Here is a 25,203-nt window from a genome sequence, read left to right on the forward strand (position 1 = left end):
TTGAAAACCACAGATCCCAAGAGGAAAAGCTCTATTACATATGCTATGACACTTATTCATATATATTGGTGCACATTTAAGGCCTCACTCCAGGAATAACGCACTGTGCACGCACACAGAATAAAAAGGCCCCATGCTGCAGATACTGCAACTTATTCTTAGGATGCTGCTCGAGCGGCTGGGCATTTTAGTCGTTACAGAGAAACCCAGCACCTGCACTGCGACACTTCTCCAGTTCGGACACGGCTGTGGCACTTCACCTGCACCCAGAAGCCGCTCGCCTTCGCTCACACACCGCCATGTGTGTTCGCCGTAGCACGGCCACCTGCCGCCGTGCCAAGGAGCCCTCAACGTGTGACACTGCTTTGCCCCGGCGCTCCTTGGCGGCACGAAAACCGAAGCGCTTATACCAGAGCAACGCTCGAACCACATTCACCGCCGCCACCGCCCCGCGGCTGCCACAGAAGCGGCCCGGACAATCAGGCGTGATTCGCCTGATGAGATTCGTCCTAAATAGGAGGAACTTGCCCCAAAACACTCGAGACAGCCACATCCGCAGTCCCGCCGGCCGCCAGCCCGCCCCGCCCCGCGGGCGGGAGAGAGGGAGCGGCCGCCTGCGCGCTGCAGGCGGACGCGCTGTCGCGGCCCCTGCCCTCACCAAAGATGGCCGCCGGGGGCAGGGCAGGAGAGGCGTCGCTCTGCGGTTGAGGCCGTTTCCGCCCGCCAGCGCCCGTCACATGACCGCCGGGGGCGGCAGCTGTCACTTCCCAGCGCCGGCGGGGGGGCTGCGGCGCGGCGGGCCGCGCTCCCGTCCGCTCGGCGGTGGCGGCGGCTGGCGGTCTGGCCCTGGGCGCGCTGCGCGGTCCGGGTGGCAGCGAGATGGCGACCGAGGCGGGAGAGGACCGCACTCCGCTGCTGAAGGAGTCCCAGCCCGGCACGGGTGAGAGGACCGGGAGGCGACACCGGAGTCAGCTGCCCCGGCGGTCGTCCCCCGCCGGGCTCCCGCCTCGCTGCGGACCTGCCGGCCCGGGGCCGCCGAGCCCGGTGGCGCCGTGGAGGGCAGGGTCGGGCCGCGGCCGCGCCCCGTGTGTCGCGGCGTCGCGTTGCCATGGAACCTCGGGCCCGCGCCGAGAGCGCCCCGGGTCCGCGGCCTCGGGGCTTCGGCGCCCGCCCCGCGCCGTTAGTGCCTTTGTGAGGGGGGGCGCGACGGCCTCAGCGAGCGTCAGGGTAAACACGGCCCGGCGTCCTGGCCGGGGTCGCGGCTTTGTCCTCAGCACGGATGGCGGGGAGCGGGCGGGCAGCCCCGGGACTTCGTTAATTCGCCTGTAAGCACCTGCCCTCGGCCTGCTGTCTTGTCTGTGGGACAAGTGGGTAATTCCAGTTTAAATGCCGGTCTAACTATTACCGAGTGCTGGGGTCCACCGAGGTTATTGCAGAATTTAATTTTAAGACAGAATTTGAGTAAGACTGCTTGCTTGTTATGGAAGTATGGAGAGGAAGGAAGGTGGAAGAAGGCACGAAGATAATGATAGGATCATTATGGGGTCAGGGCTTAACAACAGAGCTAATGTTTTAGGGGTTTGTCTGTGCCATTTCATTTCCCAAGAATGTATAAACTTTAAGGAGTAAAGTAAGATTTTCAGTTTCTTCAGTATGCCATGCAAAAATACTCTAAGCTACTTGAGAAACATATAACTGCGGCAAGAGGGGCTGCTAGCAACGTGACTTAAAAGTGCTAGAAAGAGAGAAATTTGAGTTCAACTCGGTTATTAAAGCAATACATTCTTAAGTTTGCACAATGCATCATGCTCTGGTTGAGGTGGTTCACCTCACCCACAAGGAAGAATACAGCAGAAGAGCAACTTCCTTTAACTGCCACTCAACTTGCAGCACAGACCTATTTTTTTAACTGCAGTTTGAGAATCTTGTTCAATTACAGCTACAGTATTATAAAACATGCCCCTGAAATCAGAACTGAGTATAGATGTAGGACCCAAGACCACCAATCAAGGTAAGACCTTGAACATCATGGTTAGCTGCCTTAAACTTTAGGGGGGTGAATGTCTGTGTCCCTTTGATTATAGCAATCTCCTGAAGAGGTGGGTGACTGAAACGCATCTGGAATCTTCTCGAATTTTCTGCTCTGTTAACCTGATCTAATATTCTCAGGTACTGCAGATGCACTTAGTGGAAAGACAGGGAAGCAATAACTTAGCAGCCATTTGTTTTAGAGTTGCAGATCTACATGTTAGGTTTTTATGATAAACTACTTGCAGTTTTAAAAAATCTGACATTGGTGTTCTTAAGTTCTTGCACATCTGTTTTGTGGAGCTTGCTCTGCAGACAAGGTTTATACCAGTAAGAGGCTTCCAGAGGAAGCGCAGTGGATGTTCCAGTTAATCTGCATTTCCAAGGAAGGGTTACTTCATCAGTGTGATACTCAGACTTCTGTTATTGTTTGTCCTTAGCAAATACAGGCAGTAGAAAGTTTAAATAGCTTTACATGTAATTATATTCGTTGTTATAAATTATATGACTATGCATTTTCTACCTAAGTCAAATTGCTTTTTTAAACAACAATAAAGGACAAGGAAGCTGCTTGACTAGTTTTTGTACAGTAATCACTTCCTGCTCTTGGTACCTGTTGTTTTTAAAGTAAGCAATAAAATCTTGGCTGCTCTCCTTCATGTCATTTGAAAATCAGATGTGCCTTTTTCAAATGCTCCTGAGGCAAGACTTGCAATTACCACAAGTCTGGAAGGCATTTTGCCTATTTGTACAGTAGCTTCACTTATTACTCATTTACTAAATGAACATAGCAAATGCAGTCTCTCTGTGTCATTTTAACAACTTGTGCAGCCATAATGAACTTCACATAAAGTTGGTCAGTGTTAGAGACTTCAAAAATGGGGAAGTTCTACTACTTTCATGAAAAATACAGTCTTGCAGAATGGCTCTGTTGGTGCCCCCACTGAAAAAGACAAAATCGCATAGGCTTATTCCCTGTTTCAAGGAAGTTACTGGGAGGGATCTTTAGATAGCTTATCCACAGAGCATCCTTTTTGCTTCTTACTGCAGATCAGAGAATCCAGTAAAGAGACATACTGCAGTAGCAGATGAAGCTCCACTCAGTTCTGTTGTTCATAGATATATTTGTCCTATTCATCATTTGAATTCTGAATGGTCAGAGAAAAATGAAATCACTGTAGACTGATGTATTATCTGCAGGTGCTGATCCCCAACCCTCTTGGAGTTTCAGACATCCAGGTTATAAAGTTTTCTGTTAGCACCATAGTTTCCTCACAAGGGAGGAAACTCCACCCTCTAACTATTTGTAAATTCATCAGATTCTTCAAGTAGTTTCTCAACAATTTGACATTTCTGCTCAGTAGGTTCAGGCATTCCCAGTTCATAAAGGGTATCTTCAGAGCTGTAAACTGTATTTTGTATAGATACAAAATTTATTGCCCCTTGTGATGTGCTGGCCAAGTTACAGCTCAACTCTGATCTGAATCCCCTGGTATCGATGAACAATCTCTGCCAAGTGCTGCTGTGTTACAGTGCGAAGTCTGATATCAGGGTTTAAACAAGCTGACAGAGTCGACTTAGTGCCACAACACAGATTTTATGCTGAATCTTAAGACTCCTTTGTCAACTTCATTGTTGTATGGTGACTGTAGAAGAGGGGCATACTGGGAAACTGTTGCTGTTTTACAGTGCCACTGCATTGTTTGCCATTCCCCTTTCTGCTAGTTTTCTCTGTTTGGCAGCTGTCAGCAAATGCCTATTCCTTTATAAGCAAACTTATAGAAGGAAAACTTGTCCTAGAAAACAGCCTGCAATCTCAATGACTGTTCTTTAACACTACTTTAAGAGTCTCTGTTTTTCTTGAACTGTTTTTACACATATGACAGGCTTCCTGCTAATCTTGGCTTTTTTTAGTGTGAAGTTCTACTTTGAATAAATATTACTGTATTTTGATGAGGACTTCTGAAAACATGTTTCTAACTCCATTTCTGCAGACCATGCACCACACTTCCTCTGCAGTCCCTACACTTGTGCAGGTAGCTACCAAGTGTCTAAACCAGAATTACATTTGTTTTGCACAACGGTAGAAAAGCGGGTGCTTTTTTTTCTGCCTTTATTGAATACACTCCTTAAGACTAGAACAATTAGCTCATTTTCTTGCATATTTTTTCTTACCCATAAATTTCTGAGATTATTAAAAACTGCTTAACAGTTGTTCTTATTGTGTTAGGTTCTGTTAAAACAAAAATTTTTCATTTACTCTCGTTTCAGTCCCTGCATGCTGCTCAGCTCGCTACAATCTAGCACTACTGGCCTTTTTTGGGTTCTTTCTCCTGTACGCATTACGAGTGAACCTAAGCGTTGCTCTTGTGGATATGGTAGAACCTAACACAAGCATAGCAAAGAATACAACTTCTAATGTGTGTCCAGAGCATTCCTCCACCATAAATGTTCCTCGCAACACAACGGTGAGGTCTCAAACGTATTGTCCTGTAATGTGGCATGTAAAAGTGTTTTTAATAGAAGTCTGTGATTGATGACTCATGCTTAGGTGGCAAGAGAACAGGCTACTTTTTACCGGATGGCCTTTTGAGTGTTTCCTTTAAAGCTATTCTGAAACATAATAGCCTTAAATGGCTAGCTAATTTCGAAGTGCTGTGCTCAGGGTCAGTTTCTTTATGTACATCCTTTCTGTGCTATTCCTTACAAATTGGCTAATCTGACCTTGTCGATCTACTATGACTCACTGTTTTATATGCCAGTGATCAACTGTTACTGTTATATCTGCGTCAGAGCTCACATCACTGTCCATATTTGCCTGTTTTTCATACAGTCTAAATGGCATGAAATTTCATGACAAATTAACGTGTAGTATTTTTCTCTTCACTTCTTTGATCTCTTTCCCAGATCATGATTCTTGTCTTCATATCCTTTATCTCTGACTTCCTTTCCAGTAATCCTTAAAATCACATTTCTTAACTGAACTGTTGGATATGAAAAAATGCTTTAAAAAAACCCAAACCCACCAACTTTGTGAATTTGGACTTGCACAGATCTCATCTTATAATTGAAGTTTATTACTGAGCACTCTTGCTGTCTTCCTGCCTTCATTTTGTTTGCTTGTTTAGAGGTCATTTATTATTTATCATGAGCAAATTATATCTGAGAACTTTATGAGAATAAGATTCTGCCTCATCACTTCTGTGAAATGTATGCTGCTCATTTAGATGCTCATAAATTGGGCTTTTGGAAGTGATCCCAAACTTCAAAATCACTTTACTGGACAACAGTTCATGTTGTCTTGCTGACTTCCTTTATAGCTTCAGGTTTTGTATCTTGACCATCTTTGCTTTTATTACTTTGTCTGCGAAAATAATCTTCCCTCTGTTGTGTTTATCCCATCCTTCCACCTACCCTTGTGAGTCCTGTCCTTGCCTGCTCTCTTTCTTTGTGTTAAATTTAAGCATCTGCATCTCCTTGTTTGCTTTTCTGTCCATACGTTTTCTGCAGGAAAAGCCATTTTCTAGTGCATAACAGAATGTCCATACTTTGATACGGAAGTGGGATTCACACTCATGGAGACTCCATAGTCTGTACCTGTGTTACCTAACCCAAGTTGCTTAGAACTCAAGGATAACTGCCCAAACATGGTACATTTCACATTGTGGTGATTTGCATACTTGAGCTAGATATGTCTGGACAGACTGTAAACTACCTGAATTAGCTTTCAACACAACTTTGATTGCAGTATAGACGTGAGCAGAGGAGGGAGACCCTAGGGAGGAAGCCATGAAACATTTGTAGTTTAGGTGTAAAGGACTAAATGATGGATCAAAGTTATATAAAATATGGTCAGAGAAACTGCTGTTTTGAACTTACTGCATTTTGGGTTTTTCTTCTCCTCTTTTTAGGGGGAAAAGTATTCTTGGGATGCTGATACTCAGGGATGGATCCTTGGTTCTTTTTTCTATGGCTATATCATTACTCAGATTCCAGGAGGATATCTTGCAAGCAAAACTGGAGGGAAGCTGTTGCTAGGGTTTGGCATCTTTGGTACCTCTGTATTCACCTTGCTTACTCCCTTAGCTGCAAATTTGGGAGTTGGCTACCTCATAGCTGTCAGAGCCTTGGAAGGATTGGGAGAGGTAATCCTTTTTCTTTATGTAACTTGAAAATGTATCTGAATAATTTATTAATAAATTGTAGTAATTAGACCCTGTGGGTGTCAGTATGCTGGAGTAGTATATGGATTGTTTCATTTTGAGTAGCTTCGTTTTAATTCCTTTGAATAATTAAAAAGTTTGCCCTATATTTTAGCCTAAGCTTTCCAAATAAGAAACGGGTTTTATTTGTAAGGACACTTGAGACAAGACTAGATTTATCCCTTGTCATTTGTCAGAAACCAGGAATTCAGAACAGTATTGTTTGTATTCTTGCAACTTTTCCAGTATATACAGAATCAAAAGCAGGAGAAATTAATTCTGCCTCCTTACTCATGCCTTGCGCACTTTTTAAAAGTGATTCCTTAGTAAACAAGAAACTAACAGATTGTACTACTGCTTTTTAATGAAAAATGCTTTGAAACATGCAAAGTTGAAGCAAGTTCTAAAATTGTCGCATTTCAACAGAATGAAATGTTGTTTTCTAGGGTGTTACCTTCCCAGCTATGCATTCAATGTGGTCTTCTTGGGCTCCTCCACTGGAACGCAGCAAGCTCCTTAGTATTTCATATGCAGGTGAGAAATTCCCACAATGGTAATGGGATTATACATTTTTACTGCAGTAACAGGGAGGATTGACTTAAATCAAAGGGATTTATATTATAAATTTTAATCAGCATTTAATCTGGAAAGCATAACATTGAATTAAATCTTGCTTTGCATTCATTATCTTCATTTATTCATGGCTTTTATAACCCTGAGGAAAGGTATTGATCTGCAAGTATAAACTTCAATCTAACTTTACTGTAAAGTGGTGCGAAGAGTTACTGTGAAGCTGATGAATAGAAGATACTGTAAACAAAGGAGATTTAGTATTGGGAACAAAAAAGCTGGGTCAGAATCAAAGGACAGAGGTGTTTGGTTGTTTTTTTGTTTTTTTGTTGTTTGTTTTCTTTTAAAGTGGTTTTGTAGGAGCTCAAGGAAGAAAATGTCCAAGGTCCCAGGTATTGGAGCAAGAGCTCTTTGTCGGAGTCCAGTACTCCCAGACCAGATTCTCTTAGATATTCTATGCATGGAAGGTGTAATGTTTGATATCAAATTTACTTGTTTGAAAATATTTAATGTTACACAGGATTCCTGATTTAGCAGAGTGATGCAAAATGTACTGAAAGCACAGTACAAATATAATAGCAGTTGCAATACATATTTGCATTACTAGTCTCTAATATGCTCACCGTTATGATGCTGGGAATCCCCAGTCACCCAAAGGGAATACATGGGTTGAAGGCAGCTCAAGTCTGTTGTTCTCTTAGGAATTCTGCTGTAAGTTGTTTAGTTTTTATACTTTATGTTGGGCTGAGTTACATATTCACTCCCTTCACGCTGGTCTGGCTAACACAGGGAGACAGTCACATTTTTAATGAACTCGGGGAGAAATGTTTACACCACAAGCTGACCCACTGAACTGACATAGCTGTTTGTTTAAAACAAAAGCCACCCTCTGGTCCCCTTTATGCTGAGATAAAGTCAGCTTTCTGTGCAACAGCTGTGGTCAGTCACACCCTCCATTATTCCCTGAGCTTCATGGACACATTGCTCTTGCATATCTCCACGGAGCCTTTGTCTGTTTTAGGGGTTTATTGGTCAGTCACTGCTCAATGCAGTATTTGTGGGGCAGGTGAAAAATGTAGCTTTCTAAATTTACTAGTCAAAATTGATATTTTCTCCTTGAGGATGACAAATTTTGCATTCACTTAATGAAGTAATCATTTGATTTATTCTTGTTAGTCTGTTACAGCTTTCTTATTTGACCTGAGCTTCATCGAGAAGACAGGGCTATACCATGTAAACTGTGGCTACAGTTTCTCAAGTAGCTAAGACAGTCTGGTGGCTCACTTGTGCCAACAAGAATGAAGCCTTAATCCTTTCTTCCTCACATTTCCTCACTTCCCTCCTAGACAAGTGTCTCATTCCTTCCTTTGCGCTATTTCAGGCACTCACCAGACCCTTCCATGAGCCACTTTAACCCATCTAATGCAGCAGAAAGCTTTTTCTCTTTTTTTTTTTTTTTTTTTTGGTCTGTTTTCTATTTCTTATTAAGTGAATTAAATCTGCTTTAAAAGAAGTTTTCGTGTGAGAGCCAGCACAGAAGCTAAGCAGAGAGCACAGAGTTGGGGTTGACATCTACCGCATTTAACAATTGGTAGCTTTTAAACTGTCGTTTTGTATCTTGTGACACTATATGCTAATGTGCTAGTGAGAAGAGGCTGTGGTCTTGAACAGTCAGTTGTTAGCAGTCATGAATGCACAGGGTGTCTTGTGTACTCTTAGCAGAGTGTTTCCCCCATGTTTTCATGGTTGGCAGTCATGTGATCTGTGGCTTATTTAATCATGATCATATTGATTTTCTAAGAGAACACATGATTGAGGTTATATGTGGCTGTTATTTTGGTTTATATTTTGCAAGATGTATGTGTTTTTGTTGTTTGTGCTCGAAGCTTTCTGCCTCGAATAAAAATTATTGTTTCCATGAAGATGGAATCTAGGCAGCCAGTGTATCAACATAATCTAATGTTTTCTGGGTTAGCATTAGGTTTGGAGAAGTGAACATATAAATAACATTAAGAGACAAGGTATGCTCTTTATCACCAGTGAAGTTCCTAAGTATATAAATAATATTGGTTGGGTTTCTGGTTTAGATTTGGAGTGTGGGGGGAATCCGTCATCCTTTGCAAAATATATATTCAGGAATAGTTCTTTCCTGCTTTTGGCTTGTATCTGAACTGGTATCTGCCTATCTTTCCCTTCTTCCTTGCCCAATCCTACAACCTGTCAAATTCAGGGACCACAAGATTTGAACCTGCTGGTTATATGGATGCCTTCTGGCTCTTGTTTCTAGCATTCATTCCTGTTACTGTGGAGCTAGTAGGAGTTCTAAGAAATGCAAACTGATTATATTAAGTCAGAATATTATCCCCCCACCCCCAAGTCCTTAATTATACTGTGATCAGTTCTCTCTTGTTTTGCAGCAATGCCAGCTGACTAATCTGCATTGTTTTGGATGTACTAGAGCCATCACTTTATTGGAGATAAATGTGCCAAGAATGCCTGTCTTTTATTGCTTTTTGCTTGTAATTTTGGATGTTTAGGACTTTGTGGGTCTCTCTACTTGGGGCTGCATCTTATTGTGCCTGTGTTTCTTTAAGGTGAAGTGGCAGCCCTCTAGTGGTGGTGACAAATCTTTTCTGCATTATTTATTACAGAAAAATAAAATAACTGTGAAATATCACTTAGTTTAAGAAGTCTATAGGAGATGTAATTATTGTTTTTCCACTTTGCTTTGCTTTCTTACGGTAGGTGCACAGCTGGGAACTGTTGTCTCTCTGCCACTATCTGGTTTAATTTGCTACTATATGAACTGGGTTTATGTGTTTTACATATTTGGTAAGTAGTTTTTTTAATTATTAGAAGTACAACCCATATTATTTTTGAAAAGCATGGTGTATTATAAAACTTATTTTAAGTTTTAAAAACGTGTTTGACATGTAGGGTTTCTATTTTATTCCTCCTGGGATATTAGAGATATTTAAAGCTAAATAGAGTTTTGTGTGTGGCTATGTAAGTCTTGCTTCCAATGAGCAAAGCTGTCTCTGTTGGACAAAAGCTAGCACAAGTCAAATGCTCTTAACTCTCCCAGTGCTTGGAGACAACAGGCTGAAATTTCTTATTTGAAGTGTGAAATTGAGTTAATAACTTTAATCCCAGGAACAAGCTTCTACTCTGAATGAAAGAACATGTGAACAGTTACTGCTGCTTTAAATGGAAACTGTGTGGAAAATCTCTCTAGCAGTTACAGGAACTCCGAAGGAATGCCCAAAATGCCAGGCATAGCCTGTTTACTGTGAGTTATGTTCTAGCAGAAGCTCAGACAGAGAACATACTTTCTAACAGCATATCGTAGATCTAACTGATGCTTTTTATGGGTCTATTTACATGTCTGAGCCGTTTCATATTCTGCATGGGGAAGGGAGAGTCAGAATAAAAGACATGGGTTACACTTTCCTCAACAAAACCACCTTCAATTTTTGGATAAAGAAAAAGGGTTCAAAACAAAGAATTGGACATAATGAAATAAGTTGCAATGTTATAGTTATATAAAAGTAGAGTTCATTTGGTCTGACTATTGAAAAGTTACCTTTGTCAAATGATAGTTCTGGGCTTTGGCTTAGAAAAGAAAAGGAGTATTGGTACATCCATTAAGCTGTATATAGTGATATTCTGTGTATGTGCACAAAGTATTCTTTGTGATTAAACTTAATGTGAACTTTTACTTCCTCTGGGTGAGCCATATCCCTTGTGGCTGTTCCATGTGACTGATAAAAATACAATATGTATGCGTATGCAACTTTCTTGCTGTGTGAGGCACTTCCATGTGGAAGGACAAAAGAAAAAAACCCCACAAAAACAGCCCCACTTTCCTGCTTAGTCTTCTTTATTGTTTAATAACTCTAAATGTGTATTGTTAAGCCACTTTGGGGAACTACTGTTTGTAAGTAGATAGAAAAATAATGTTTATTAATATTATATTAGAGTATTCGGAAGAAATCTAAGTCATCTGAGAGTGTTATTCACTCAATATAATTGCTTATGGTTTTATTTTTATCTCTTCACCCATCTTTTTCCAACAATAGGTGCACTGGGTGTATTATGGTTCTTCTTCTGGATGTGGTTAGTTAGTGATACACCAGAAACTCACAGAAGCATTTCACATCCTGAAAGAGAATATATACTCTCTTCTCTGAAAGATCAGGTACAGCACTTTGGTATAGTCATACTTACTTAAGTAAGAACATAAACCACAAATATTGTCATTAGTGTCATGCTTTGCTGATGTCTAGAAACACACCCTTAGTCTGAGATAGGGACAGAATTTGACAAACAAAAAATTAAAAATACAGTGCAGTTGTATAAGTGAGAATCAATCAGTAATCAAATAAAGCATTTATAATAATGCCTTTTGTCACAGATGTTGCAGTGCTTTTTAAATAAAAAGCTCATGTCTAGGACTTCTCATTAAACTAGATCCAGACTTGTATAACGTCTTTAAACTTTGCAATACAACATTTTACAACTTTTTTCAATGTGTCTCCTAGAGTAAGAAAGAGATTATTGTTTGCAAAAAAAAACATTTTGATAATGCTAATGAGACAGTTCATAAAGTGTGCATAAGAGTTTGTTCATGTGACTGGGGATATGTATTACAACCTGTGAAGCTGGCAGAGAGACCAAAGTTAATATCTAGCATTGAGCTAAGATTCAGCTAAATAAACATGAGGGGTGACTTTAAATATTTAATCATTTATAGTAAAAGCAGGAGGCAACAAATCTCAGCAAAAGCAGGCATAGTTTTGAAATTCTGATTACAAAATGTGATAGTAATTGGTTTACTTTGCAACAGTAAACGGCAGAGCGGTAATATACATTAGTATACTTTCAGTGAGAACTGAACACAATAATTCATTCATTGCTGATGACTTGGATCTATCAACTGAGACTCCTTTTGTGCTCTTAGGAATGAATGATCATCATAGATTTGGGTAGGATCAAACACTCGAATTAGTAAATGTTCCTATTGATGTCCTGATCACTCTTTCTCTTCCCTTTGTCTCCTGCTTACTAGCTTTCTACACAGAAATCTGTTCCCTGGAGACCTATACTGGAGTCCCTTCCACTCTGGGCTATCGTTGTGGCACAATTCTCTTATAATTGGACTTTCTATACACTTCTTACACTCTTGCCCACATACATGAAGGAGATCCTGCGGTTTGATGCACAGGAGGTGAGATAAATAAAAATACAGTCACTTTCTTCTGAATTAAAGAAATGAAATAACAGATCTTCCCTGTTGTTTAGAATAGAAGGACCTGTTTAAGGACCTTGGAATGTAAATGTATAGCTGGGAAATGGTAAAACAAATCCCCACAGTTAAGTGGATGCTTCAAAAACATTGCCTGCTTTGTAATTTCCACTTTTTTTCAGGACTTATTTGACATTTAGCTTAATGCTAGCTTTTGAGCTCAGTTTTCTGTTTGAAGATAAGTATTTTAAGGGGGGGAGGGGAACCTTCAGTCTGATTGGATCCACTTCCAAATTGTCACTTTCCTTTCCATAGTGAGCAGCAGAGGTAAAATACCTTTTTTTTTTCTAAATAGGATGAAACAAACCCATAGACTTAAGGTCCAGATATAGTGCTTTTCAAGGAAATTTTTAAAAATTAAATTATTTATCAGTGAAAAATTACAGGGGCAGGGGGTGTGGAAAATTCTTATTTATAGCAATTACTTGACTGTACTAGTCTTTCTTTAATGAGAAATTTTCGATGATAGCATAGTTTACCTGGAGAAGCTGGTACAACTCAAGTGAAAAGGCACTCAGAAATTCTAACATAGTCTTTTCCTGGTTTAACACCTGAGACTGGTTTAGAGCAAACTGAAGACGCTTGCTGTGCAAGAAAGAGGTGATGCGAGCAATCTTGGGAGGAAAAGATGGGGAATCTCATTAGAAGAGAACGTTGTGGTAGGGCAAGCTGCAAAATGGCTGGAAAAAAATAGCTGAAGCTGCCGGGTGGTTTCCTTATTATGCCTCTTGAGGGAATACCTGTGTAAACTTCTGTGAAAGTCAATTGCTATCACAGCCCTCGATTGCATGTGTTTTGTAAAACACCGTTGCATTAAATGCTAACAGGTTCTGCTGTGAAGTGGTTTCCTGTGTCTCTGGATTAATTTTCTTCTTTTTGGAGTGACTTAGAGTACTGACTGTTGTGAATGTTTAAAAAAAAATAAAATGGAAAAAGCTTGCATAATAGTGTTGTACTAACTTTGTTGCCACACATTTAGATGGAAATTGCATTACTGTTTAAAATATTATACAGTTACTACTGTATAGTCCACCAGTTTCCATCCTATGATAAAGGAAATGGTTAAAAATAATGCCCTGTCTTTGAACAGTGCTTCAGAAGAAGTTGGTTTTGTTATTACTGAGACTATCTTCCATTTTTCAAAATTTTATTTACTGCTTTTGAAAGCAGAGCATTGAAGCCCAAAGGCATCATGTCTGAGTGCTGATAAAGTGGATTTCAGGTGGAGATGTGTTTCTAGTCTCATTTCAGATTAAATTTCCTAGGGAAGCTTTTGTTTCTTCTTTGACAAATATACATTTTACAATAGTGTATAAATATTAGAGTATTTCTATCCAATAGCTATCCAAATACCTCTTTTTAATCACAGATTAGGTCAAATTATAGCTCTGTTATCAGTAAGTATCCATAATTGTATGGAAAGACTGTAAACTTCTGCAGCTTGGTAGTACCTTTTATTTCCCCTCATTGGAAAATCATGCAGAATCAGGCAGAAGTCTCTAAACAGCTCTTGTTTAAAGTAATGGGGATTAACAGGTGACTTCAGTATAAGTAATGTTAGATCCTGAATAATAGCTTTGCTTTGGGATCCTAGGATGTCCAGCCTGGATCTGATAAAAATTCTAGCTCTGTATCTCATCTCTGATTATAGCCAGCATCAGATGTTTCAGCAGGTAGATATGGTATAGTGTAATGTTGAAGAATTATGGTAGTACAAACCCCTGAGATTCCATATAGCTTTCATAATTCTGAATAATATTTATAGCTTCCACTTACTTTAGTAACTCACTTGATAGCCTGTCCTACTTGACATTGGTGTTTCTGGAAACTTGCATGGTCAGGTTAAAGTCCACAAGATACCTTCATGTATAGTTTTGTTTTTCCTGAACCTAGTTGCTGATTTAAAACCTCTGAGTTTTTGGTCTGGCTGCATTGGTATTTACGGATCAAGTCATGCAATGGAAAGTTTACGCATTGATAACTTTAAAATGTTTTGCTTTTTCTATCCCTAGGTTTCTCTCTTATGGTAATACCAACACTAGTTATGTGGATGGATGGTTGTGACACCTCTGGTTCAGTCTCTGTTAATGCTCCAGCGCAAGTGACTTTTCAGCATATTGAATTGTCATTTCAGTGTTTTAACTGTCTTTTTTTTTTTTTATGTCCTTAACAGAATGGGTTTTTATCTGCCCTACCTTATTTTGGCTGCTGGTTATGTATAATTCTGTCTGGGCAAATTGCCGATTATTTACGGGAAAAACAGAACTTGTCCACTGTTTGTGTTCGCAGATGTTTTACCTTAATAGGTAAGTGCAAGTATCATCTCTGGAACATATCATAATATCAGTCTGGGAAAAATGAAGGATTTGGGAGAGTAGTGTGTCATTCTGCTGTGAGATTAGGCAGGATTGTGCATGGCTTGAGAGGAGCAGCTTTATTTGTCAAGAGTAAATCCTATCTTTTTCCATAAAAAAGTAGGCCTATCGGATAAGAGAACAATAAGAGATTGCCAGAAACTGTGTTTAGGTCAAGATACATCAGTCTTACAAGCAAACATTAAATAAATGGTCAGGTAGAGTCACCATTAAAGTGGTGATAATTGCTTGACCTTGTGAATGGCTTTCTTGAACTGAGACGGAATGTTGTTCTGCATGAGCCTATTCCCAGCCCTGTGTTGTTTAGCATTTTGTTTATTTAAGACTTAAGTAATCGAATAGGAATGAATACACTTGAAAAATTTACAGTTGCTACCAGGGTAGCAAGACCAAATAGAATCTAAAATGATGTTGACTAATTGGGAGGAGAGATGATCTGAAATCAGCAAGAGATCATCAAGATCAGGTTTTTAACTAAAAGGCTCTATTTAGGAAGGAGAAGTTGATTAAAAGAGAGGGCAGGGGAAAGAAAGAAAGAAAAAAAAGAGATTAGCACAGGATCCACCCAAGTGGCAGCCTGCTTGATCTGTGCACATCCTTGCTGCCTTCTCCATTCTGCTGATTCAATTGCTTCCTTTAAAGGAGTTCTTACAATAAACCCTCAAGCATTTTTTTTATGTTAAACCTACACCATTTTGGTGATCCAGTTTATTGCAGGGCCTCACACCAAAGTATGTACAACTGAGGGGGAAATATGCTGTTGTGTTAGGAGAAACAGGACTGTTAGGTTGGCTTCATCAACAAAAGCACATACTTGAGGCTGTTTACAGAGATCATAATGGGGTCATGTGAATGGGCTCTGGTACGGGGAAATGGGTACCAAAGTTGACCGCAGATAGGAAGCAGCATGCAGTAGCTCATGATGGCTGCTGTTTCCAGTACCTAATGGAGCATCTCTAAAACTAGCCTGGGTTCTCTAAATTGTACAGCAAACTTCAGCATAGATATACCAGGCATTCACATCTTGTAAATGTGAAATAAAACTCATTCTAGAAGGTTCCTGTGGAAGAAATAAGCGCATATATATATATGTACATATTTGTATGAACCCTTCCAGCTCTACTTTGTTATGATCTGCAGAAGTCAGTGTTTGTACCTGAAGCCTGGAGCGTTAAATGGGGATAATTTCTTTGCAGTGCACTGTTCACCTACCAGTGTCAGTGTGGCTTCTATTATTTTTATAACAATAAATAAAATTAATTTGTGAAGTCACTTTCAGTATCTGATTTTTGTTAATTTTTTATCTAGTTGAAATTGGTTCTTTGCAGCTAGAGTGGGATTTTTCTTGATCTGTCTACCATTTCCTGAGGCAGCAACAGGTTTGCAACCCATCTGCTCTTCCTTACAGGCCCGCTGTAGTGCATGTAGTGCAGTGCTGGATTCTGCACACTAGGTGGTGATGGAAGTTGTATAGAAAATATACACAGCTTAGAGCCTCTTAATGTCTCTCTTGTTAAAAGTCCATTGATTCTAAGATTTCTGTCTTAAAGGAATGATTGGACCTGCGGTGTTCTTAGTAGCAGCTGGATTCATAGGCTGCAACTATGCACTGGCTGTTGCATTCGTGACCATATCGACAACACTAGGAGGATTTTGTACATCTGGCTACAGCATCAACCATCTGGACATAGCACCTTCGTAAGTATTGCTGAAGCTATTGTTGGTGTGCGTGATTTGTCACCTATCTGTAAGTGACAAATCAGATAGGTACAATTGCTCTTAAATGACTAACTTTTAAGAATGGAAAGTTAGAGTTCAGGCTGTAATTTCTCCAATGTGTTACAAATTCAGAATCTGACAGATCCATCAGTTTCCCAAAGAGCATGGATGTATGTGTATTCTTTTGAAGGTCCACATAAGCATTCTTTGCACTGGTAAAAGTCAAGTACTTTGCTTTGTCATTCATTTACCTGTTTGCAGTAGGACTTAGATATGAGCAGAGTCAAATGACTTTATGACCAAAGAAAAGAGTGTTTCTGTACTAATGTGCAAAATGAAAAGGGTTTAAATGTAAGTGAGGAGGGGAAAAAAAACATTTTATAGAAATGTTACATAGAAAAAAATTCTTAGGATCTGAACAACTTAAAGGGGAGACTTTGGGTCCAAATTGAAGATGGTATCTAGGCTTTGGCAATTAGAAGGATGGTGGTCATGTACACAATGATGGATATGAAACAATGGGAGCCCAATTAATCTTGGCAGGAGAGATTAGGTAGCAAGAAAGAGGGAAGGTGTCAGTAGCCACCTATAAACAGCTTATACTATGAATTGAATATGAAAGTAAGAAGAATAGCTTCTGTGGTGCACTTTGTTTTAAATCAAGTAGAATTATGAATTTAGAAGATGTAGATAAAGCCATGCATCTGGGGTATTATGGGGCTATTATGCAACGTCTGTTTCAAGCTTAGCTTTGCAAAACTACAAGTTAGTTTCCTAAAAATATAAAATGTTAGCTAGGAGTTGGAGTTAGTTATTTTATGTCTTTGTGTTTAAAAATACAAAACACAAGCATTGATGTCAAAAGACATTGCTACTGTAAGTAACTTAATGGCAGAACTTGGATATCTGTGCAGTTTTGATTTGCCTCCTTTTCTCTGTGCGTCACAAATTAGTCTTTGTGTCATTGTTGTAATATTCCTCTGCACAGGACCTTTTCTTCACTCAGTGTACAGGATGGATCCTGCTCTAGAAATGACTGAGTGTTGTCTAGGGAGAAAGACTGGCATTCATTCCGAAACCCTCTACCTCGTAGCTGTAGTAGTGGGAGAGCACATAATGACTGAGGCAGGGCATTGCAGGAGAAAAGAAGGGTCATGTTTAAGGTAGCCAAACATTGCTCTTGGGAATTCAGTCCCTTCAGTGTTCTGTCACAGAGTTTGCACATGATAAGTCAGGTGGATCAGACTCTAGGGTGGTCATCTGTGAGGACCATGTTCATACCCTCTGGCTTTAGGAATCTGGACTCTTAAGAGTTGTTTAGTTATGAAGAGTGATGGGAACTTCTTGAGGCTGGTTCAGACTCCCATAATACGTAAAGGGAGTCTGCAGCAGCTGGAGTCCAAACTTAAACATCTCAGCTGAGAAGCTTATGTCAGATCCAGTGAGATTAATTGAGGTCTAGCTGATTTATTGCTTGTTTTTGTATGCCTCTTCAAACTATTAAGGTCTTCTTTGCAAAAATGGTATTACTCAGAGTGTGAACCGAAGTCAGTGGAGCTGTGCTTTGAATATATGAACAATGCTGTTAAATCATCTTAAAATGAGATCCTGAGTGTCTCAAATCAAGCATCCAGTAGGCACGTACATTTTTGGCCTATGTTTTCACTTCCTATCTATAGGATGGGTTTCACATTGTCATCTCCATCTCTCAAGAGTATTGTGAAAATAAATGAGTATCATGAAGAGTTCTACTGGAAAGTGTTTGGGATGATTAAAGTTCTACTTGCAGCAGCTGAATGGAGAAAGGCTTGGGTCCATGCATTGAGAAAGTGAAGTGAAACAAAATATTAAATGGTGCTCATTAAGTGAGTACAATTCATCCTGACCACTGAGTGCAACAGAGCTGTCACAGGAAAAGGGAAATTGCACAACTGCAGTGTGTGCCTCTGAGGCGTGTGCACAAGGAACTTCTGTATGCAGGTGACGGCAGAGGTTTCCAGAACTAGGATGTTGTGTGTGTTTTCTAATTTGAGAGGTACTTCACTCTGCATTTCTAATGTGTTTATTTCAAGAGTGAATTTGTATATTACAGTATACAGAGTATTTTAGGTGTTGAAAAAAGCCAAAAAAAAAAAAGAAAAAAATCACATGGCATGATGCTGATACATGTCAGCAGGTATAATTAGATTCACCACATGAATGCTGCTGATCCCTCTGACCAAATCCCACTCTATTCTTCCTACCCTCAACAAAGTCCAGCTTCTACTCCTTTTGCATTTAAACCATACAAGTTCCTCTAGCCCTTCTTTCCTCTCAGATAGGCTGAAGGGAACATACTGATAGTGAGTGCAGGAGAGGCAGGTGTCTTACTGATAGTTCAAGTACTTTGGCCTGGCATTGCCTCTATGCAGACGAATGGCTGCATATGCGGGAAGACTTTCCTGGATGGGAACATGGTCAGGGTGGATGGTGTTTTACTGAAATCAGTGATTCTCTATTCAGCACATGCATGCTTTAATTCAGGGTAAATCTGTCCAAATGGAGAGAGAGAAGGAAAAGGGCATGTCCTTGTAACAAAGGTTGTAGAAAAAATATTTCTTCAACTACAGAATCACAAAACCATCTAAGACAAGAGGAAAAAGAAGCCTGTTTTTTCCTGCCTGCTTAACTTTCTGCGACTGTCTGAACTTTGTTGGATGAAATGGCAGAGGCAGACATTCACAGTTTCAAGGAAATGCTTGACATAATTGTAGAAATCTGAAAACGGGGTCTGCATAAATCTGTGAAGGAAACCTCTGTTAAGAGTTTACCCAGAGCTCTCTTTTTTTTTTTTTTTTAATTTACTGAAAGATATTAGAATAACCAGAAGAGATTCAAAGAAGTTTCAAAATGCACTTAAATGCCCATTTTAATTGGTTAAAAGTATGCTGATCAGAATAGCAAAGAACCCCTTGTTGCTACTAAAACTTGCATTATACCAAAGAAATAATTATTATATTCACAGGAAAAAGTGAATGAAAATACTGATACTGAAGGAAAACCAATACTTGTTATTTGGTTTTGGTTTCTAACATGTATTTATTATGCCATCAGTGTATTGAATTGGGGGTGGGGACAAGAGGGAGACAAGATTTTTCTTGTGGGGAAAATGTATTCCATTCTAGCTCTTTAAATCTGCATCAATATGTTGCCATGATTACAATTTTTAGTATTGGTGTTACCCTGAGCCCTCGCAATATTGCTGTAGCTGTGTTACCCACTAAATACTTGACATACGCTTTTTTGCTCTTGATTTTACTAGTTAACTGCTCTGCAGGTCAATTTGTATTTTGTTATCCCCACTATGTCATAAGAACCTGACCAACAGCTTACTATTAGTCTTTCTCTGCAGACGTGTCACTTTTTGCTTTCCCATTTCATATGGGAGTCTCTGCTGTGCTGAGGGAGTGGCATAGCAGTTATCTGCATCAAACAGCAAGCGTTATCAAGAATGCAACCTGTGTCAGAAACACTGGGCATAACCAGAGGCATTTAGCCATAAATTGATTACCAAAGATCTTTGATGACCAGGGAAACTATTAAACTATGTTTAGTTTTGAAAGTGTGTGTTAGCAGTATTGTAGTGCTTAAACATGTTGAAGACAAAATGCATTTGGTGCTACTTAAAGGTTTTAAACAGAGTTTTGCTATATGTGCTGATCTGCCTAAGGGAAACTTTTACACTTTCACATTCAGCTTCATAAAGGCCTATTAATTCTTAAACACTTTCCGAGATAAGAAGACTACATGCTACATTTATAAGAAATAAGGATTATTTTGATTAAGGCAGTCGAAAATACATTGCCACACTTTAAACTGTTGACTTCCAAGAAAAAAAATCAACTAGTAGGCTAGATAATTGATTCTCTTTCTCAGGAAAAAACAATTTTCTCTAGTATCATTGGACTGGATAGGCATATCACAACCTTTTGTAACAATGCTGTATGGCTGAATTCTCCTGTTTTCGTAAATAAAATGTCAAAGCTATGTATCTCACTTTAGAGATGAAATTATATTTCTATTATGTTAAAATCAGTGACGGCATAATTTCACGCTGCTAAACAGCCTAAAATGATCACTGGAAGTTAACTCCTTTCTCCTGCTGTAAACTGCAACTATTAGTATTTTGTATGATTCTTCAGCCAGCAAATCCACCTTGGAAATCTGAACCGCAGGGATCTGTGCTCTGGTGGTTGGAAGGTTGAGCTCTGCTGTAGAATGTCTAGCTCTTCTTTCTCTTTGGTCTCTCTCACAAGTCTGCGCTTGTGGTACAGTTTCAAACATGATCTTTCGGTATTGCAACACTCCTGTGAGAAAGATATTTAATTGCCTAGAGATGAGGTGCTGAGACTCATATGTTAAGCAAGTTACCAGCTTTTCCCAGCAAGTTTTTACCGCTGCTGGTGCATATGCATGCACGTGTGTGATAGAGCAGCACGTTCGTGAAACAGGAAGCCCAGAATGGAGCTGCAGGAACAGCAACCAGCAGAACTGGTTAAGTCAGACCCATTTCCCATTGGCCTTGACCCACAAAAAGCTGAAGGGAAGGACTGCCGCAGCACTCTGAACTCATGTCTTTGGAACGCTCAGTAGTGTGGGGATATCCATCTGCGCTGGTGACACTGCCTTCTTGGCAAACGCTTTTTAGCAATGATACCTGAACCAACTCTTACTGTTGCCAAACAGCACCCTGTCATAGACCTTGTCTTTCCACTTCAAGGCATGCAATGTTTCTTTTCTAACTTCTCCAATGGATCCATTCCAGACGGTTTGGTTGTGGCTTAGCAAAGGGGATGTGAGTTTGGATTATGGATCCTGAGCAAAGCCATGAGTAATTTAAGTTAAATTCGATAACTAGCTTCTGGAAAGTAGAGACGTATACAATCATTTAGGTTGGAAAGGACCTTTACGATTGAGTCCAACTGTTAACCTAACACTGCCAAGTCTACCATTAAACCATGTCCCTAAAAACGTATGTACCAAGTTGTCAGTGAGTTGTTACTAGAATAAAAGCAACCCATTCCCACTGGAATATTTGTATTTTAATTTGTCTGTATGATCAAGATGAGGCCTATGTGACCAGGTAAGGCAAAATCGTTTCCGTGACTGGTAAGCAGTACAAGTTAATAAGCAGCATTAACAATTTCTCTTGCAGGTATGCTGGAATTCTCCTTGGGATCACAAATTCTTTTGGTACTATCCCAGGAATGGTGGGGCCAGTTATTGCCAAGAACCTCACTCATAATGTAAGTCTGCTTACTATTTCTTCAGTTGTTATATTTTTATTTCCATTGAATAGAAATTCTGTCTTAAGTCTGCAGTCATTAAATGAAATCTGGGTTATCCATGTAAGTTGTACGGTTCTGTTGCTGTGAGTGACTTAATTCCTAGCCTTTATTCTTCTGATTTTGATCAGGAAGACAAAGATAAAATCAAAGACCTGTGTAGGACTTTAAAATTTTAATGATTCACCCTTATATTCTCTAGGTATAAAATGAATATGTTTTTATCACAGTAAAACTCTCTACAAATACCAACTAGATGAGACAGTTGTGGTATTATTGTAGCAAATTAAAACAAGTTCTTTCTTGTTTTTGTGGGTTTTTTTTAAATCGGTCTCTCACATGAGGTGTTGAGTTGTAAGGTCAGCATTTGTCAGATGAGTGAGAAACTAGACTCAAATGGATGGTTTTTGTAATGCAACCCTTTGTATGTACATTACAGGATTAGGGTATTCTAATCTGTGTTAGTTTCACAAGACACCTAACTTGGACAGTGTTAGATTTGACTTCCAAGACAGTTTAGTCAAAGGGTGATTTGGAGTAGAAAAAGGGAGTGAGGAGTTGTTTGATTTTTTTTTTTTTAAATCAACTACATCAATTACTCTAAAATCTTTTAAGAAAGGAAGATGGGAGGAATAAGTTTATTGATGCAGTTGAATTTTTGGAGTGGGTGATTTCCTTAAAAATAATGTGAAAATATTCATTAACACATGAATCCAAACAAATTAGTTCTTCCAGACATCTTAACAAGTGGGATTTTTTTTTAGTTTGGTTTGGGGTTTTTTTCCCATGCTAATGCACTGTTCTGGTGTTATTCTGTTTTTATAGTAAGATCATTTACAGGTTTGTTACAGTAGTCATCTGGAAAAAACAGAACAAAACAAAACAAACAACCCTTAAGACATCTACAGATACTACTTTATTTAAAAAGAAAAGAAGATAAGGAAAAAACCTCAAAACCCAAACAAACCACTGTTCTTTGCTACCCATGTCTTAAGGCTTTTCTTAAATACCAGAGTTTAGAGGATTCCTCTTGAAATCTGAGTAAAGATGTCTACCTTCTTTGGGCTAAAAAGCTTATGATTCTTGAATATCCACACAGTAGTCATTAAGAATAGCTTACTGCATACTGCAGAGCACTTCAGTGCTTGAATCACCTGTCTTAAAAGCAAGGTAGTGTTTTCCCTTACAGTAGCATTCCCTGTGAGTTTGTGTAGCCTTCATGCAAATGTGAATTTTGATATGAAGGTTCTGCATCTCAGATGATAAACTGATCCAGATAGTCTAATGCAATTCTGATAGGACTATCTGCGTATGCTGTATTATTAAACTGAAGTTGACTATACTGATGATTTGATCTTTTATGTTTATATTAGTATGAAATCATGCTGAATAGCATTTGTGTTTAAATAGGCAAGGCATGTAGCATCGGTTTTAAAGTTACTTTTTCTTGTGTGGAGCTGCAAATTGACTGCATTTTTTTTTTTTTCCCCCTTTTGACAGAATACTGTGGAAGAATGGCAGACTGTTTTCTATATTGCTGCTTCTATTAATCTATTTGGAGCAATTTTCTTTGCATTATTTGCAAGTGGAGAAGTTCAGGACTGGGCAGTCAGTGGATATCACTTGCATAGAAACTGAAGGAGATGTTGAAATACCAAAACTGTGCTGAATCCCAATGTGCTAGAATTATGTGACCAAAGTGCCTTCCCTACTGAGGCCTAGGAGTCTTCAGAGCTTTTCAGTTAAACTATTTTATCTCTATATCTTTTGTACTGAAAATCATTTGACAGCATATGTGTGCTATTCCCTAACAAGAAACTACTTGGAGTATATTTAATAGTTTCATGCTAGGACTTGATATCAAATATACGATCAGACACACCATTTTAAATCGGTGTGCTAGGCTCCAATTCTTTCCAGTTTTTAATTAATATTTTCTGAATTAATGTGTAGGCAGATGTTTGATACTGAAATGAGAGGAAAAAGCAAAGTGATTAGGTAGCGCTGTATGGAGGAATGGCATGCAAGAATTGTACCCAAAAAAGTGTTTTGATTTCCATGATGAGATTGATAGGTTTTATTCTGTTTAAAAGTCTAGAAGAGCTCTAGTTTTCTACAGTCTTTTATAACGCTTTTACTTTGTCAGTGTTTTAATTGGTGTTTAAGAAATGCACACATGATTTTATTCTATTCTACGCACAAGTTTTCAATATATAAACATTCCCTGTTTCATGAGTTCACAACTGATACAGAGCAATGAGGAAGTAAAATGTACCATTGTGACTGACAGAATAAGCCATGTGTTACTGTTCTCTGTGGTGCAGGCTTTTAAAATAGGCCTTATTTTTATTCCTCTGTGCAAAGAAGCAGCAGTGCAACTCTGTGGTTTCAGTCTAGGCAGCACGCAAGAGTGAACTAGAAATAAAGTATCTGCATGCTTACCTTAAAATAACTTCCAGTTTGGCAGTTCATTTTTTGTCTCTTTAAATCAATGCAGTAGGTTTCTTTCCTCTTGCATGTAGATATATTTGTCAGCTTGTCAGTGTAAATGCAATAAAATAAGGCCAGTGTAGGGAATAATGAAGAAAATCAGTTCTCTAACAGTCTTGTTTGTTAGTCAGGTAAAAGTAGAGTAAAAAAGAACTAGTGCAATAACCCGATGCTGTTAGTCTCCTATCAACATAGAATTTGACACTCAAGAGCATCCTTTGCACAACATGCAATTAAATGCCACACAGTAGGATTAAATGAAGTCTATGAAAACAGTGGCCTTGTTAAGAACAAATGGCTGAATAATCTTGTAGTCACAAAGCAAAGGAAAATTCCTGTGCCAAAGATTCCTGGTTTGGAGGTAAAAAAAAAATCCCTGGGCTCTGGGTTTTTCATTTCCACCAATCCAAAAGAAAAGCCCAGTACTAAAGCTGCTCCAGTGGAGCCTACCTTCCATCATTTCTAGGAAATGGCATCTGCCTCTTCTTTTTAGCTTTAAGAGCCATTTTGGTTTGACTTTCCTTGAAGTGTCATGTTCTCTGATGGTGGAACTGTGTTTCAATCCATGTTTGTGTCTGCAGCATTTCCACAATAAACAATGTGAAGTTAAGATTAAATTAATACTTGTTCAGTGGGAGTATGTTAAAGCTATATTGTCTGCAGTGTTTCCACAATAAATGGAATTAATATTTTGATGTACATCTGTTGTTGAAAATTACTATCTCCCTGAAGTTAGAACACGGTTTTCAAAGTATGCTGAACAAGATTGGTGACTGGATTAAGGGATGATTAATATTTTCCTGGAAAATTACCTGCTTTGGAAGTTTCTTGGCTAGCTTTACAGGTGAGTACTATCTTCTACCTGACACTGTATTAAAAGGATTAATTTCACTTTGTGTTTACAGAAATTTGTACTCTTTCAGTAGCCTTGGTTAAAAAGGAAGGGAAAAAAAGAGTTCCAAAAATTTTTTAAAAATTCTGGATATAGATTAAATTAATTTATGCCTCTGCTTTTCTAGAGATCGTGAGCAGGGCAGCATACAGACAGGGTTGTTATTTTGCCCATTCTGAAGTTGGAAACTTCAGCTTCCCATGCTTTTAGTCTTCTTCCTTGAAAACAGTTCTGTTGAATATCAAAATTAAAAAATAGATACTTAAAGGTGTAGATGCAGCAGAAGTGAATGTAGACA

At 39.1% G+C, this 25,203-nt stretch overlaps 1 protein-coding gene across 5 annotated transcripts; it reads left to right on the forward strand.

The window, feature by feature from the left end:
- The first annotated feature begins 783 nt into the window (after nt 1–783).
- Nucleotides 784–24,712, forward strand: SLC17A5 (solute carrier family 17 member 5). Of its 5 annotated transcripts, XM_074819744.1 has the most exons (12): nt 784–940; nt 4,023–4,064; nt 4,300–4,496; nt 5,940–6,173; nt 6,677–6,764; nt 9,546–9,632; nt 10,880–10,998; nt 11,869–12,027; nt 14,279–14,411; nt 16,031–16,178; nt 21,394–21,484; nt 23,024–24,712. In XM_074819744.1, the coding sequence occupies exons 1-12, from the start codon at nt 880–882 to the stop codon at nt 23,159–23,161; spliced, it is 1,497 nt and encodes a 498-aa protein (XP_074675845.1). In that variant the 5' UTR covers nt 784–879; the 3' UTR covers nt 23,162–24,712. The 5 variants fall into 5 exon arrangements, with proteins under 5 accessions (XP_074675845.1, XP_074675846.1, XP_074675847.1 ...); XM_074819745.1 differs by lacking the exon at nt 4,023–4,064; XM_074819746.1 differs by lacking the exons at nt 784–940; nt 4,023–4,064 and adding an exon at nt 957–2,011.
- Nucleotides 24,713–25,203: the final 491 nt, after the last annotated feature.

This window comes from Strix aluco, chromosome 3 (genome assembly GCF_031877795.1).
Source record: "Strix aluco isolate bStrAlu1 chromosome 3, bStrAlu1.hap1, whole genome shotgun sequence".
In the NCBI taxonomy this organism is placed as follows: Eukaryota; Metazoa; Chordata; class Aves; order Strigiformes; family Strigidae; genus Strix; species Strix aluco.

Coding starts and splice junctions, on each gene's coding strand:
- SLC17A5 (XM_074819744.1), top strand. CDS start 880: ATGGCGACCGAGGCGGGAGAGGACCGCACTCCGCTGCTGAAGGAGTCC. Junction 6,174..6,676: donor CCTTGGAAGGATTGGGAGAG/GTAATCCTTTTT, acceptor GTTGTTTTCTAG/GGTGTTACCTTCCCAGCTAT. Junction 16,179..21,393: donor CATCTGGACATAGCACCTTC/GTAAGTATTGCT, acceptor TTTCTCTTGCAG/GTATGCTGGAATTCTCCTTG.